A 17,205-nucleotide genomic window follows, 5' to 3' on the forward strand; every position below is an offset into this window, starting at 1 on the left:
GAAATTCGGGGTTGTACAAAATTCCCGTGGGATTTACCTACATCATGGTGGTCTTTATTAATTTTGCATTATTAACGACAGTGCCAACGTGATTCTATACCCAGCCCAGCGGATGAGATTTCGAGATTTTATCTTGATACCGTGGGAATATCAAGATAATTTTTTTTAACAAAAAAGTAAAACCGACTACAAAAAAATAAAAAAAATGGAACCGACTACAAAACCCTTGAAAATATTTTTCTAGGTACGTACTATGTTACTATGTAGCTCGTAGTCGTTGCCTCAGCACGAGCCAGCAGGAGGGATTGAAACCCATAGTATGTAGCTCTCTCTCTATAAGTATGCGAGCCGATATGGACCCATGATTTTCATTAGAATTATTTTCATGTTTTTAAATTTACAGTACATTGATATGAACTGTACCTACTTAATGCTGTAAAATTTCGCTGTGTTATAATATACCTAAATAAATAATTGACGACTTCTAAAGGTCTAATGTTCTTGTGCATAATATATTATTATGGTATGAGCTAAATGAATAGGTATGTAAGATTTTCTCGTATGTTACTACTTACTACCTAGGTAGGTATATTAGGTACAGTCAACGTCATAAATAAGTGATCATTTCTGTACCTTGCCGCTTTCAGCCGTTCGTAACACTGTACAATTTCGTACACAAAGTGACAAAGGTACAAAAGTGATCACTTATTTATGACGTTGACTGTACCTATAGGGAAGACGACGTTCAAATGTCCCTTAGTTTTTTCAGTAGTCTTTTTTTTGTATTTTTTGTGTATACTTTGAATTTTACAGCGCAATGCTTTCTAACTGTAAAGCTGTAATTTTTATTGATAATTATAAGTAAATAATAAATATTTTTTTTTCTGTTTATAAATAAATAGTCAACATTGTATAATTTCGTGTTCCAAGTGCGTTTGAATGTACTAAATATCTTCATTTATTCTAGTTCATTGCTATGGTGTGGTTAGGTTACGTCACCATCGATTATGCGGCATAGATATCAATGTGTGTTATTTTACCACGTTCGTTGGAATGCTAAACGAGTGACAAAAATAATTCGATTTGTTACGCCATAAAATACGTTATCATAAACGGCTTTAAAGCAAGATAGAAGCAAAACTACTAGTCATTATGGACGATATCTCCATAGGTTAACCTGTGCTGGGTAGGAAAAATTATAAATAGCTGTGATTTGTTTGTGATGCATTCATTCGCGATAGCGTCTTGGCGTGTATTGGTGCCCGTTGTACAAAACTTGAAATACGTGATACCACTTTACCGCACTATGGCTGGAGCTGCTGTCAAAATCAACTTCAACACGAAGCACTTGAAGAAAGGTTAGTTTTGTTTTTATCATCTTTTTAATCATGGCAGACGATAAGTCGTCTGCCATACGTTTTCTTTAACATTTTAAGAAAACTACTTTACAAGAAAATGGCGTAAAACAGTTGAATGCTGGTTATATGTATATGTAAAGAATTAGTACCTGGGCGACCGAGCTTCGCTCGGGCTAAAACTCGATAACAAGCGTTTTCCCAAAGATTAAGACCAAGCTAGATCGATTTTTCATCCCCGAAAACCCCCACATACCAAATTTCATCGAAATCGTTGGAGCCGTCTCCGAGATCCCCGAAATATATTTATATATGTATACAAGAATTGCTCGTTTAAAGGTATAAGATGTAGTCTTTCAAATGCGTAGGTACCTAGTAAACACACTTTGATTATTTGTTTATGTTATCTATTGAATACCTATACCTACCTATTAAATAGTGCAATAAACCGGGCCAGGTACATAACTAGCAGTAGTTTTATAAGTAAATATCAAGTATCTTCTAGATAATTCTGGCCGTGTAACATTTTTTTATTTTATTTCATCAATTAGGTAAGTAAGTTTATGACTAGCGTCGGAAGGCTGAATTAAAGACTTAAAAGCCACTAGAGGAGAGAAATATTGAACATGAAACTACCGTGAGACTCACTCATATTAAATGATATTGTAACGGATAACTCACGTCTTAAACCGAGTTTAGCTCGACATGTTTCGGGCTATTTCGTAGCCCTTCTCAGGAGCTCGCGACTCGGCGGCTGCCGCAACACGCACACTACGCGCCACCGCTCTTCTCGCGCGACTGCCCGGACGAAACTAACACCGGCGCACAACTACCCGCATTTTTATCGTCATTTTTATTGTCAATGTCAAAAGTGTTTAATACTCGTATTTACGATTTTTATATACATATATATATATCGCTTAATACATCATTTTCTTTACCTAATTAATACTAATTGTGTGTACTTACTACCGTCCGATTAGCACACACATTACCAAAAATGATTAGGAATACCTACTACGTCTTACTGATAAATCCGTTGTACCTAATGTTGTCCTAAATTATATTTTTTTTTCCTACAACCGAAAAAGCAAAAAAAAAAACAACTGATCTTTAACTTATGACCTTAATTTTCCAAGAAACCAATTTTTTTTCATTTTTTATTAAAGGCACAACAACAAATCTGAAAGAGTTACTTATTTTACCAGGTCGAATTAGAAAAATTTAAGAAATTTAGGTATATTCTATACCTTAGGCTGCTATTTACTCATAAACTACTAATAATTCTCAAGCAAACTTGGCCGCTATAGTTTTCCTTGAAAATTTGATATACTTATTACCATCCTGAATTTTTTCAAATTTTTCCACCCACCGGTTTAGATTTTAGAGGGGGGGGGGGGGACGCTCGATTTTAATGAAAATTTGCACTTTAAAGTTGAATATTTCGCAAACACATCACTGAATCGAAAAATCGTTTAAAAGACCTATCCAACGATACCCCACACTATAGGGTTGGATGAGAAAAAAAAATCACCCCCACATTACGTCTATGGGAGGTACCCAAAAAAAATTTTTTTTAATTTTTAATTGTACCATTTTGTCGGCATAGTTTACCTATATATCCGTGCAAAATTACAGCTTTCTAGCATTGATAGTCCCTGAGCAAAGCCGCGGACGGACAGACAGACAGACAGACATGGCGAAACTATAAGGGTTCCGTTTTTGCCATTTTGGCTCCGGAACCCTAAAAAGTGGAACCCCTTAATGCCGTAGTTAAAATTAGTATGAAAGTTTTGCGTTGTGACACGAAAATTAACCATATAATTGTATGTGGGTAAGTTACACCCTTCATGTCATTCATAACGGAACTTAATGCTGGTTCACGATTCCCTCCGCCCTCTCCTGGTGCTCTGCCTTGTTTATTACAGAGGTCTTAAAAAAGACAGTGGCCCGGTGATCCCAGCCTCGCCGCGAGAATTACTCGCTCGACGCAGGATTCCACACCATATGTCCTAATTCTGAAAACAGAGTAGTGGTACCGATTTCGTGCTTCCCCACGTTCCGTTCAGCGACCATAATAACCCTGACGAATCACGCCGCCCCAGTGTCGAACTTGTGCCCTCCGCCCGATGAGGCTCACCCTTAACTTTCCCTGTCCTGACAAGGACAGATAGTAGGTTCAAGCTCGCCTCCCTCTTAAGAGATCTGCCCTAAGGCGAGACACCACCCTTTATGCATGCTAATTTCTTAATTTTATTTTGAGTATTTTTTTTTGCAGGTGATCCCCTACCGCCTTACAATGGAAAACTTCGCATTTACAACATGCGCTACTGCCCCTACGCGCAACGCACGGTCCTCGTGCTCAACGCCAAAAAAATCGACTATGAAGTCGTCAACATAGACTTGGTGGACAAGCCAGAGTGGCTAACCAGTAAAAGCCTTTTCGGTAAATTATTATTCATTGACGTCTTATCGTTAATAATACACCTAGCTAGTAGGTCAAAATACCGATACATTAATCACCGCACCATCAATATCCAGGGATCTCAAGTATTGGCCATACTGTATGGCTTACAAAAGCAAAGTTAAACTGTAGGTAGGTATTCAAAACTAACATAATGCGGACGGTGGCTCTACAACTAAGTTACGAACTAACTTCTTCGATCATTATTACGATTTGACTGCTTAGATCTCCTAATAGTCCAGTAGAAATAAATTTCGTAAGAACACACACAACGGTACGGTTGTGTTGCTCTGAAGATGAGCTCTGGTTGAGTTCGAAACGCGTCAGTGTAGCGTGGTAGTGGTGATAGATTGGTTTGTGTGTGTTCTTACAGTGTGGAGGTGGAGGAACGGCATGAATGAACACGCATATCTTGCATAACCTTAGCTATCATAGGGTCGCGGGTGAGCAAAGGAAATTCTTTTAGTTCAACAAAATAGATTTCGATGTTTAATTTTCCACCAAATCTATTCTAGGTAAGGTGCCTGCATTGGAGGTTCAGGATGGCGTGTGTATCGCCGAAAGCTTGGTCACATCGGAATACTTGGACGAGGTTTACCCTCAACGGCCGCTGTTGCCTAAAGATCCGGTGAAGAAGGCGCTGGCTAAAGTTCTCGTTGAGTCATCAGGACCTGTGAGTTCCAATATACAATAAGGTGTTTTCAAATTATTCCCGAATGTTTCAGCCGATTGTTCGGGCAGTTTAAATGAACACCCCTTGTAAGGCCGTGGCGAGCGATTCCACCGCGCAATGAACTGAGAATACACTCGCCACTGCCCGCTGGCATCAACTTTTTTCGGATTTTTTAAATTGTCGTTAACAAATATTTCCATACATAGTGATGTATTACACTGTAATAATTACAGGGTCGATGTTCAAAGTGTGTCACATCAAAGGCCATCAAATGGAACTGTGTAGGTACAGGTAAAGACGTTAAAGTCAAAACTTACAAGGGCGTTCAGTTATAGGTCTGAACTGACCCAATAACCTTCTGAAAGAATTTGCAGACATTCTGTATTGTATACTAACTGTAGAATACGCAATATATATAATATATATCCTTCTACGCAACCAACTTTGAAAACTGGTTACCTACCTATTATGAAAAGGATACGCTGCAGCTAGCCTGGCTATTGAATTATTATTTATTAGTCATAAAGGAAGTTATAACTTATAACAGTCAAATGGGTACATATTATAATGTATAAATTTAAAATAGCTACATATCGGTGGAAATACCGAAAATTATTAAATATAATGCATCAGAATATACACGGTTATTTGACATAAGTTCTAAACGCATAGGTAAGCTTGAAATGCATAGTAGTCAAAATATATAATAGCTACAATGCATAATGGTTCCTAGTCATATGGTACAAAATGCATATGTTGATATGTATACGTTCAAAATACAAAAAAATATAAAAAATAAATAGTTAAATGAAACATCAATCAACATCAGAATGTTTTCTATAATGGTTAAAATACATAATCGACACTGAAATTTCACAAAGAAAAATGCATAGAATACAATCACATTACATTAAATAAAAATAAAATTACATATCAAATTCATTATATTATAAATTATTTCTTAAATCTAAGTACATGCAACTCACCGCAATGGGTGAGGTAGGGGCAGTCTAGTCGGGTTGCGAGCATGTCTTTGAGTATTTAGCTAGAATAGATAAATACTCAAAGGAGCATGTTCAGTTCAGGACGGTGTTGGCGCTGGCGGCGACCCAGCGTCTGCGTACTAATAGTTTGCTCGCAGATAGATATTTATTTTATTAAAATCAACTAGACTAGGACAAAGTTCCAAATTTTTTGTTACTTTTACGGTCATCCCGTAAAACCTATATCGAAAATACAAACTCCAGCGGTGGTGTAGCGGTATAGCACACGGCACGGAATGCCGAGGACCTGGGTTCGATTCCCAGCGCTGGTCTTATTTTTCTGGTTTTTCTGTGCATCTATATTTCAGTTTGTATTTTCGATAGTAGATATTTTTCTAGGACCTAGCCCAGAGCTCAGGGGGGTCATGATCTCATGCCCCCCCCCCTGGATCCGCGCCTGTCAGTAGCGTACGTTGGTAGAAACTAACGCTAAGTTAAGCTTTTTGTGCGATGTTCCATACTAGAAATCTACAAAAACAGCCCGTATTATAGAACAATTAACATATACAACAAATTGCCGTTAAATATTAAGAATATAAATAGTAATACATTATTCATGCAATCAATCATCAATTCATTATTCAACAAGATGGAGCGACGACTTGGTTAAGATCGCGGGATCGCGGTTGATGCGGAAAGCACAAGACCGGTCTGAGTGGAGAGCCTTGGGGGAGGCCTATGTCCAGCAGTGGACGTCTTTCGGCTGACATAATGATGATGACATTATTCATAGCTAAATTAAAAACAGATCTATTAGAAATATGTTATTATTCTACTAAGGAATTTATGGATGAATGAAAATATAATTGAATTTTAATTATATTATACGCATTTTTGTAAACAGGATATTATTGTGCCATAATAGTTTATAACAGTCTAATTTAATTTATAGCATAATGTAACCGTAGTTTTTAAGCTTTAATGCAAGTACGTAGGATGTGTTACTTTTTAGTTGCCTAATAGCATTAGATAACATTATTATAAATGTGGCTATACCCTACCAGGGTGCATAATATTGTAAGACTTATTAGAATAAGGCCTTATGTATTTTATGTTTTTGCCAAATAAATAAATACTAAATACTAGTGCGCTTGCAATGCTGCATAAAGTTGTTAACTTGTTACGCAGAGATTCTAGTTAGTAATCTGTCGAGTATCGAGCTTTCTATTCCAGAACGGCTATTTGAAGTATCTAACCTTCCTCTGGGACTGTACTACTTACTGACTGATTATAGCTAGATACCTATAAGGCTACAGTTAATAAGCCGAGAACGACAGTGTGTAGCTTGGCCATTGGTGCTAACCACACCTTTAGTTTTCTTCGTTTATCGCCAAGTCTCCTGTCCCTTTTGCACCAGCACCAATATCTGACAAAACAAATCGTGCAATAAACATCCGATACGATTCAATTTATAGAGCCGATGAGACGTGTCAAATATTTTTGCACGCTCCGCCTACACCAGCCTATATAACACACAAACACAATTACAATCACCACATAATTGCAATAAACTATATGACTATGACTATACCTATCTATCTCCACACTGCCATTTCAAATGTAATTTCGCACAAAAATTGCAGGCCCCGAGCTCGAACCCGGGATCGTCAGTGTAGTGTAAGAGGCCATAGGATAAACCAGCTACAGTCGGGACAGGAAAGTGGAGGGCGTAACAATCTGCCGTCCTTGCCGACAGGCAGATAACTAATGAACAAAATAATAATATTATGATATTATTGAGATAATAAATGATTTTCTTAATGCAGGTGACTGTACCTACAATTAGGTAAAAACGCTGAGTCTTCTCACTTTATGCTCCACTTATTCTTTACATTGTCAGCTGTATTTTAAATGAGTATTTACAACTAATTACTGTTTTGCATTTTAGATCCAGCAAATAATGTTCAGAATCATCAGAACTCCTAACGAGATTACCGAGGAGCAATTAGCTGCTTACCACAACTATCTAAAGTTCATCGAAGATCAGTTGAAAAGCGCTGGCACTAAGTTCTTGGGAGGAGCCGTGCCTGGCTTCACAGACTACATGATATGGCCGTGGTTCGAGAGAATGCTGACTTTATCTAAGAAGTTCGAATTGGTCAAAATAGATGCCACGAAATTTAAGATACTAGTAAGTTCCAATAAATGCACCCTTAAATATAAGTCGAGGTGCCCAAAAATTTGAGGATATGTAGGTAGAGCGGCAGAAGTGGCTGAGCGGTTAGGCCTCTTGTAGACGTCCGTTGTTTCAACGGACAACGGATCGTTTTTTTTTCGGACTTGCGGTGTTTATGGCTAAGTCGCCGGGTAAGTGTCCGGTGCATGTGCAGTCGAACAAATTGAATCATGAATTCATGACCCAGGGTTGAACCTTTGTGCTACTAATGTCATGTTGACATCTCATACTTTTGTCAAGCAAATCATAGTGAAATTGATTATTAAAAGTTCCACCCTGGGTCGTGATCCAATTTGTTCGACTGTACACACATTAATACGGTATTTGACAACTCTTGATTTTGCCATATCTTAATATTATTATGAAAATATAGATATACAGATAGTGTTTAGCGAAGAGAAAATTTAAATCGGTTGAAAATTGGATTTAGTGATTTTAAAAAAAAATTATATACCTGTCTCTTTCTCAAACGCTTTTCTCTATGCAGCAAGTATGGCGGTACTGGCGTGTGACGTCACATGCCAGTATGTCTTTCTCTGTCTAATCTTGAATTTCAAACCTTTATAACTTTGTTATTTGTAAAGATAACTTAAAAATTGTTTTTCCATTCGATAACAGGCATTGTGTAGTTTTACTTATAAGACATATACGAAACAGTCAAATACCGTATTGTAATTTAAGCCATACAACACCGCAACTCTGGCAAAAAAAAACGGTTATCCGGTGAAAACAATGGACGTCAACAAGCGGCCTTACGGTGCTCAAAATGTCACACGACTACTGCCAAGGCAATAAGAGTGTCTAGATCATTTTGATTTTGAGCACAACTGCTCATCTACTTCTGCTGCTGACTGTACATGACACGTAATAGTCAAGGGCATATGACGTTACATCCCCAATATTTGTATTTAGAGAATTTGATGACATTTTCGCTGCTCCAAAATATTTTTGATATTGACTGTAGAGCCAATAATAATTGAAACACGAAGATATTTTTTTGAAGCTGACTTTAATATACTACTTTTTACTTTAAGCAAAACTTTTTGGCTTTTTGCTGAACTGTAAAATGACAGATCTTTAACATAAAATACCTCATGTGTTTTCTGCTTATTTTTAACCACAAAATGTTAACAACACTTCAAACATTTTTTACAGTATTTGGGTTGTGCCGTACGTACTTCGCACGCAGGCCTAGTACGGATTGGAAACTTCAAACATGTGTGTATATGCAGGTTTCCTAACGATGTTTTCTCTCACAGTAAAGATCGTGATAAATTTCAAACGTAATTTCGCACTAAAGATGCGAGCCCGAGCTCAAACCCACGACTCTCGGCTTGAGAGGCGATAGGACAAACCAGCTTCAGCCGACGGCAGGAAAGTGTAGGGCGTAAAAATCTTCCGTTCGTGCCTACAGTCGAAGAAACTGATTCATGTACCAGGGTCAGGGTGGAACCTTTCAATAATCAAATTCGCTATGATTTCATTGACAAAAGTATGGAATGTCAACATGACATTAGTACCACAAAGGTACATAATTCAGTTTGTTTGACTGTACCCTAATTACCATACTACTGTATTTACGAAGTGCTAACAAAAACCTTTTTTTTTAGTCTGAATACTTAGCGAACATGCTTAAAGATCCTGCGGTCAGCCAATATGTCATTCCTGATGAAATTCTGTTAAAATTCATTGAAGCTTATGGAAAAGGCAACAAACCGGATTACAATATGCTTACTGAGGAATAGAAGAAAATTAATTAGGTTGCCATCCCGTCTTACAAAGATTAAAATTAAATACTGTCAAACAAAATTTGATAAAAATACCTTTGTTAAGATGGAATATCACTAAACCTTTTGTACATACTACATTTTTGACTGTAATCATGAAATAAAATGGCAATAAAATCTATGTTTGTTTATTTTTATAGAAAAAATACCACACAGTAAGACAAAATCACGCAATATCATTGAAAAACTTATAACTAAATGTGTTGTGAAAAACTAAAATTAAAACTAAACTAAAATTACACACGTCTATTGATTCAGCTACTTGATATATCAAGATATCAGAAAACAAAATACGATTTGATGTCATTTACTATGTGCAATTAAAATGTCAGATCAAAAGGCAATCAATACTAAATAAATACGGGCTCACAAAGGAGGGGTCATACACAAAATTTAAGGGTTCTTTGGTTTCTATTATGTAATCAACTTTGTCGATTAAAATATTTATGCATTTTAAACTTTGTTATTTAATTAGATTTCCGTTCAGTTTTTGCATAAAAACAAGAAAAAGAAGGAACAATATATTTTTATTCTACATCTACATAGTAAAGTGTATGACCCAGACACATCTTTGGATAAAAATATATTGAACAGTTTTTAATGGTTTAAGGACATAAGATATATTTTATACGGGATGTGGACCATGACGCTGTTAGATGCGTCGAAATATCGGGAGCTCAGTTAAAGTATCGCGGTCCAGCAGAAAACATCTAATTAAGTTTTATTTAAAGTTCATTTAAAATTAAATAAAAAAAAAATGTCATAATATAACAGTAAGTGTTACAACTAACAGTCTCATGGAACTATTCCTATGTCATATAAAATACTAAAATTAGTCACATTTATACTTATCTGCTAAAGCTTCCAATTTAGAAACAATCTGTTTCAAATCAGAATTTTTGTCCAATTTGAGGTAAGTGGTGTTCCTAATTTCATGAAGTTTGACCCATTCTGGGGTTTCCTCTGTGAGTGCTTTTATATCCCTCTCCAAGTCTTTGCTGGAGACATTGCTTTTGAAGCTGCTATCCAGTTTGGAGAGGACCATAGTCAGCGGCAGGACATTCTTTCTCTCAGTAACAAAAATATTCCTCAATGTCCTAGCCAGGTCAGGGAGGCGACTGTAAATTAAATATTTTTGATCCTGGTCTGACGACCTAGTCATGGCTTCAAGAGCTTTGGCGGCTTGCTTAGCTTTTACTTTTTCAAGCAATGAAGCAGGCAAGTTTCTCAGTGCAGGGTTCAGTAATGTCACTCCACTTGTAGTTGGAGTACTAGCTTGAGTGCTAGCATTTGCAACAATCTTCGGTTGCTCATCTTTGATCCCTGTGACTACTTTCTCTTGGTCTGTCAGGCCTCTAGCTTTAGCCTGAGCTAGTTTTTCCAATGCTCTCTCCATCTTTGTGTTGCATTTGAACAATTCCCTTGCTTTAGCAAGGACATCCTGAGCAGTTGAGAACTTCTCTGCATTAGGCACTTCAGGCAGTTTAGCGCATTCAATGTCAGGCAGTTTTTCAATCTCAAACTCTGGATGCCAGCGAGTAAGTTTGCTGTCAGGAATCACCATTGGAGGATCAAGACTCATTAAGTACTGAGCATGATGTTTCTTCACTGCTTGTAACAAAGTATCATAGAAGAATCTACGTCTCTCTAAAAGGACACTTGGGTTCATCAGTTTCAGTTCACTTGGAAAGTTTGGAGAAATCACTAGTTCATATGCCTCTTTTTGACATGAAGTGCTGAAGGTCTTGATTTTTTGTAACTCAAAGTTGTAAAAATCGGGCACCAAATGCTTTATTTGAGCTAAATGCTTCTCAGTGAAGTTTCGTTTGAGCATATCTTGCACAGAAGGCTTCAGTTTAGCAAAAGTGATTTTCTCATTTCTATTATGAAGCAATGACACAACAGTCTCCAAGCCCCTGAACAGTTCTGCTAGGAATCTGTAGTGGTGAGGCAGCGGCAGGGTGGAAGAGCTGGTCGCGAGGGATGCATGGCGAATGTAGGCTGGTACCTGGAAAATGCACACAATTGTACCACTAAGACTACCAATAAGAATATGTGTATAGTCTTAAATTGTTTCTAGCAACACCAGTTAGAGGCACATACCAAATGTTACACTTTGTTGAACTCCTTGCTATTTTTACTGGTTTAAACTACTGGACTATTGTCTTGAACAATGTAACCTGATGGCCCTTTTATAGTCACTCTCAACTAAACAGTTTTGACTGTATGTATGTTCAACATTTTGAAAAGGGTTAATTAATTGTATTTTGAAAAATCTACCTAGCTAGGTCTATCTCTGGGAAAACACATTTTTCTGATTTTGCTAACATTAAGCAAGGTTCAGTTGTCCAGGTAAAGTAATTAGAGTAAGATAGATAAATAATTAGTAATGTGGGTCATTTAAATTACCTTGTTTGGGCTCTTCACTGGACTGACAACCACTTTCCTTGGGGATATGAATGGTCTCTGTAGGGTACTAGGTGCAGCTCCTTTTACTGGTGATTGAAACTCATTCTGAATCAAGGTTTTTTTACTGGGACTGAAAAATAAAAAAATATTGGTTATAGATTCTGTGGGAATGTCTAGATGCAGTAAATAGTGGTAATTTGTAACATGGTCAATTTTTACTTCATTGGATATTTGATAGATACATAGCTTATGAAGAGAATTATAATGATATTACTATTAAGTGTACAAAGTCAGAAAACAAATGATGAGCCACACAAGTTATAGAACAGTACACTTTACCTTGATGGCACTTCCACATCAATTGTCTTGAACTCTTTGAGGTTTCGTTGATTATCACTGGATTTTTCAGCTTTCAGTTGCTGAATACCTTTACTTAATCGATCTGCAGATGCTTTTAGTTCAGCAAGCCTAGAGCTACCAGCTAACTTCTTTCTGATATCTCCCAAGCTTAACTCTTTGCGAGCTGTGCTCACCAATTCTGTTTTGGAAGGTTTTTTGATTGTAGACACATTGGACGCATTTACTTTACTGGTAAATGCTTCACAACCTTTGATCAGCTTCGATGCATACTCTAGAGATGACTGAGATCCTTGTTCAGTACCTGCAGCATTTGATTTTATATCACTATCTGGGACACTATCCAAATGTATGATTTTACGTTTCGTGGTAACTATGTCGTCTGCTGCAGGTCTTTTTCTACTGTTGTAGTATGTAGTTAATCTAGTTTGCGACATTATTTTTTTTACTATTTATTTAAACACTGATCATTAGAAAATCAAAACCAAAATAAATTAGGCTGCAATTTTTCCCTCCAAATCCGTTAAAATGACAACTTCGAATTGACTGACTGACTGACTGACTGACAATTTCGACACAGACAGACAGCACGCTCAAAGCCACAAACAATACGGCACTTTTTTTGTGTTTCAAACTAGAAGTTTTTAGCCAACTAAAGAACCTCAAACTCAATGCGTTACAGACAAGACACGACAAAATGCTAAGACAAAATGAATAAAAATTGGAAAGTGCAAGCTTATATTATATTGCTCTTAAAAATCATTAAGGAATAAATACAAAAGTTAATTGTTTCCCTAATGAGAAAATAATTAATACTTACATTCACATGTCCACGTAGAGCAACCGAACGACATACAAGCGCGTTGTGCGCTGTGGTCTTATGGTAGTACTAGCTTTTGCCCGCGGCTACGCTCGCGTTAAATTTGGGGTAACATACATTTACTTTCTGCGATCCTTTTTAGGGTTCCGTAGCCAAATGGATACGTCATGTCTGTCTGTCCGTCCTTATGTCACAGCCACTTTTCTCCGAAACTATAAGAACTATATTGTTGAAACTTGGTAAGTAGATGTATTCTGTGAACCGCATTAAGATTTTCACACATAAATAGAAAAAAAAACAATAAATTTTGAGGGTTCCATATTGAGAACTGAAACTAAATTTTTTTTTCATCAAACCCATACGTGTGGGGTATCTATGGATAGGTCATCAAAATGATATTGAGGTTTCTAATATCATTTTTTCTAAACTGAATAGTTTGCGCGAGAGACACTTCCAAAGTGGTAAAATGTGCCCCCCCTTCTAGAGAATGATAAAACTAAAAAAAATGTATGATGTACGCAAACTTCCACCGAAAATTGGTTTGAACGAGATCTAGTAAGTACTTTTTTAAAATAAATAACTTAATTTTTTTTTAAATACACTATTATTAAAACATCTATCAAAGTTACAACGAACTACAAGAACTTTTATATTATGTTACTTGCTGCTACGGAACCATTCATGGGCGAGTCCGACTCGCACTTTGGTCGCTTTTTTGTGTTTCAATTTTAATAGATTTTTCGGAGGATTAGATGGTGCACATTTTGGAATTCAAAAATCAACCTATTTGGTCTTAGTTATGTTTGTAATTGTCAACAATATCCTGTTACATATTTGGTGAACGGTTTCAAACTAGTTTCAAAGTTAAATTCGTGTTTATACATATACGTACAAAAGTCAACACCAGTAAAAATCATGCCGATTTTAAATTAAGTTTAATTATAAGATGTGTATGACTCTTAATCACTTACGCTATTAGAGTTTCATGATTAAAAAGAACAACTGATTAAGATAATAATTATGTCTAATGTTTAGTGTCATACAAGAAAGTAGGTATCTTTGAGTTATCTACTTTCTTTCATGACAGGATGGTGCAATGAGGGCTATCGCGTATCAATTCGCCACTAGAGGCGCTAGTGTAGCGTGAGGTTTCCGAAATGTCAAATCTCATAGTTTTTGGGTGAGCTACGCGGGTTTATTTATAATTAGAATAATTTTGTGAATATTTTGCAATATCTGAAATTACTTATGGCAAATATGCGTTCCGGGGCAATGAATGTCTGTGTTTTGAGACAGTTTTGTCTTTCGGAAACCTTTTCCTCCCTTTTTCCGAACAAAACGGGGACTATGCAACACTGTGGCATGCTCGATATTTTTATGGTACGGTTTTAAGGTGTATTAAAAATGATTTTAATCTAAACATTGTTTTCACGCCCATAATAACAGACTTTGAAAGCCATACTTAAAAACCTCACGCAACAGTGCGCCATCTAGTGAGACAAAAAACGATAGCCCTCATTGCGTTTCCTTGCACCCCCTCCCTCTTGCCGCTCATTCTTACTTTTATCTTCAACTTAACATTTCTCTTAGATTAATTTATTATTATTATCTAACTTATTGACTAATTATTTTTTGCTTCCTTATGGTAGATGCCTATACCTACCATACTCCTCAACCAATACCTCTGTAGGTACTTAACATGAAACATGAAATGACTGTTCAATTGTCGTTGCTTTGACAAGAGAACAAGAATATTTCTTGAACAGATATTTAATAAACACATATCATATTAATCTTAATTAAAGCACGTGGCGATATTAAAATATCCGATGACATCCATTGTTGGTACTTACGGTGTAAAAAATGCCACCGAGACCACAACAAAATGAAAGAAAGAAGAGTATTATAGTTATACCAAGCAGAGTTGTTACGAGGCCTGATGATCTAGAAGGTGGTGAAGAAACAGAAATCGCTGCCAACATCAACGTGCCAGGAGACGGATGCTGGGGTTGGGTGGTCGTGGCAGCCTCGTTTTGCATAATATTCATACTCGATGGCGTGGCTTACACATTTGGTAGCCAACTTGCAGATATCAGCTCAGATCTAGGTGTGAACGATTCACTAGTGGCTCTGATCAACTCTATAGCAGTGGCTATTTATTTGATAGCAGGCCCTTTGGTATCCGCTTTGATAAATCGCTTTGGATTTAGAGCGTGCACGATGACAGGTTCCGTAATATGCTCTTTTTCTTTATTTACTTCGTATTTTGTAACCAACTACACGTCGCTCTGTGTGTTCTACGGAGTTTTTGCTGGTTTTGGATATTCTCTCATCAATATGTCGTCAGGACTTGTGGTGGGATTTTATTTCGAGAAACTACGATCAGTAGCTCTCGCTATCGCAACTTGTGGATCGAGTTGTGGAGTTATGATTTGCTACCCGTTAAATTCTGAACTAGTGAGTCTGGCAGGATGGCGATCTACAACATTACTGCATTCTGGGCTTTTCGGTTGTGTATACTTCTTAGCAATGGCATATCGTCCATTATTAGCTTTGACTGTTGTTAAAACTACAACCACTGACGATCCGACTCGTACTGTTACATATTTGCCAAGTTTGTCAACAGCTGCTCTGAAATCTGCGACGGCCAAGCCTCATCCTGATAGCCTTAAACCATCTGCAGCAGAGCGGCTATTTAGCGCTGTTAGCAATGCTAACTTTCCTAAAGCGGGTGATGTAGTCGACGACAACACTCTAACTAATCAAGGTGCCCAGCCCGGACCCTCAACGGCAGCTAATACCGCAGGGGTTTCCAAAATCACTATTACCGCAATCACACCAAAAGGTGGAATGAGTCGACGTCAGTTAAAGCAAGTACAATCAATAATGTCTAAAAGTGTAGCTAACGTACGAGATGACAAGACGACACCGACAGTAGAAGTTAATGTTCAAGCCGAAGACACGACGAAAACCAGCTGTTGGGGCCGACTCTGTCATTGGGAGCAGCACGTGTCCGAATCACGTCCCATGTATCGAGACGATGCATTCTACACCGGGAAAATAGAAAATTTGCCGGAATACCAAAAAAGCAGAGCAAACATTCCTGCGGGCCAGGAAACTGGTCTAGAGTACCAGCTAGCAGTCTCGCGCGCCGCAGCCGCCTCAGACCTGCGGGAGCATCGCGGCGTATTCACAACGGCTGTCCGAAGGGTCCTAGCAACTATGATGGACCCCAAATTACTGAAGAGGAGGTCATTTCTATTGCTTTGCTTGAGTGGCTTTTTAACTTACTTGGGATTTTTAGTGCCATATGTATTTTTACAAGATCGAAATTTAAAAGCTGGAGTCGATCCAAAACATTGTAATTTATTTGTTAGTGCGATCGGTGCGTCTAATGCTATCGGCAGACTAGCTTTAGGGTCATTAGCTGTTAAAATAAATCCGTTAAAATTGTTTGCGGCCACTTGCTTTACAGCAGGCGTGGCTACGGTCGCTTCTGATCTGACTTATGACATGTACTATCAGTACGGATATTGCGTTTCATTTGGATTTTGTATAGCAGGAGTAGCTAGTCTAAGGAGCCAGGTACTTGTAAATCTTTACGGATTAGACAAATTAACAAACGCCACTGGAATGATATTACTATTTCAAGGACTAGGAAGCTTAATTAGTACTCCAACAGCGAGTATATTAAAGAATAAGTTTGGTTACGCGGTTGCTTTTTATGTAGCTGGTGTATTTATTGCTTTAGGTGGTTTAATCTTAGTACCCGTGAGATCTATTTCCCTAAAAGAGAACACTACAGTTCCGAAAAAGCCCACAACTTCCTCTGCACCAAGGAAACAAGCGAAACCTTCACAAAACATAAAAGAAATAAAATCTCCACTTCAGACTATCAAAGAAGCAAAATCCCCAACGAAAAGTCCCAAAGGTGCGAAACCCCAGTCCCAAAATATAAACATACCCCCACCGCAAGAGTAGTGAAGATAACCCCCCATCCCTGATCAGCAAAGAAACGAAACCTCCATTACAGAATAAAAACTAAACCTCAGTCGATTAAGAATAGTAAATAACCATTATTATAAGCGTCTATGTTTTATTTTTATTTTAATTAAATAAAT

At 37.4% G+C, this 17,205-nt stretch overlaps 3 protein-coding genes across 3 annotated transcripts; 2 read left to right on the top strand and 1 right to left on the bottom strand.

The window, feature by feature from the left end:
• The first annotated feature begins 1,041 nt into the window (after positions 1-1,041).
• Positions 1,042-9,617, top strand: LOC141430319 (pyrimidodiazepine synthase-like). Its single transcript, XM_074090967.1, has 5 exons — positions 1,042-1,358; positions 3,634-3,801; positions 4,335-4,492; positions 7,424-7,666; positions 9,322-9,617. Exons 1-5 carry the CDS (start codon positions 1,223-1,225, stop codon positions 9,454-9,456), a joined length of 840 nt encoding a protein of 279 aa, XP_073947068.1. The 5' UTR covers positions 1,042-1,222; the 3' UTR covers positions 9,457-9,617.
• dup (chromatin licensing and DNA replication factor double parked) lies at positions 9,611-12,963 on the bottom strand. Its single transcript, XM_074090966.1, has 3 exons — positions 12,247-12,963; positions 11,908-12,037; positions 9,611-11,506 (listed from the first exon to the last, which is right to left on the bottom strand). The coding sequence occupies exons 1-3, from the start codon at positions 12,699-12,701 to the stop codon at positions 10,331-10,333; spliced, it is 1,761 nt and encodes a 586-aa protein (XP_073947067.1). The 5' UTR covers positions 12,702-12,963; the 3' UTR covers positions 9,611-10,330.
• A 1,067-nt stretch (positions 12,964-14,030) lies between these two features.
• Positions 14,031-17,161, top strand: LOC141430017 (monocarboxylate transporter 9-like). The gene has a single exon (XM_074090553.1). It carries the CDS (start codon positions 14,948-14,950, stop codon positions 17,063-17,065), a length of 2,118 nt encoding a protein of 705 aa, XP_073946654.1. The 5' UTR covers positions 14,031-14,947; the 3' UTR covers positions 17,066-17,161.
• The last annotated feature ends 44 nt before the right edge of the window (positions 17,162-17,205 follow it).

Source organism: Choristoneura fumiferana, chromosome 8 (assembly GCF_025370935.1).
Source record: "Choristoneura fumiferana chromosome 8, NRCan_CFum_1, whole genome shotgun sequence".
NCBI lineage: Eukaryota > Metazoa > Arthropoda > Insecta > Lepidoptera > Tortricidae > Choristoneura > Choristoneura fumiferana.

Bases quoted from the DNA above. Each gene is read 5' to 3' on its own strand.
- LOC141430017 (XM_074090553.1), top strand. From the start codon at position 14,948: ATGCCACCGAGACCACAACAAAATGAAAGAAAGAAGAGTATTATAGTT.
- dup (XM_074090966.1), bottom strand. From the start codon at position 12,701: ATGTCGCAAACTAGATTAACTACATACTACAACAGTAGAAAAAGACCT. The intron at 12,038-12,246 runs GTAAAGTGTACT...TTTATTTTTCAG, and splicing joins GATGTGGAAGTGCCATCAAG to TCCCAGTAAAAAAACCTTGA. The intron at 11,507-11,907 runs GTAATTTAAATG...TGCATTTTCCAG, and splicing joins CAGTGAAGAGCCCAAACAAG to GTACCAGCCTACATTCGCCA.
- LOC141430319 (XM_074090967.1), top strand. From the start codon at position 1,223: ATGCATTCATTCGCGATAGCGTCTTGGCGTGTATTGGTGCCCGTTGTA. The intron at 1,359-3,633 runs GTTAGTTTTGTT...TTTTTTTTGCAG, and splicing joins CACGAAGCACTTGAAGAAAG to GTGATCCCCTACCGCCTTAC. The intron at 4,493-7,423 runs GTGAGTTCCAAT...TTTGCATTTTAG, and splicing joins TCGTTGAGTCATCAGGACCT to ATCCAGCAAATAATGTTCAG.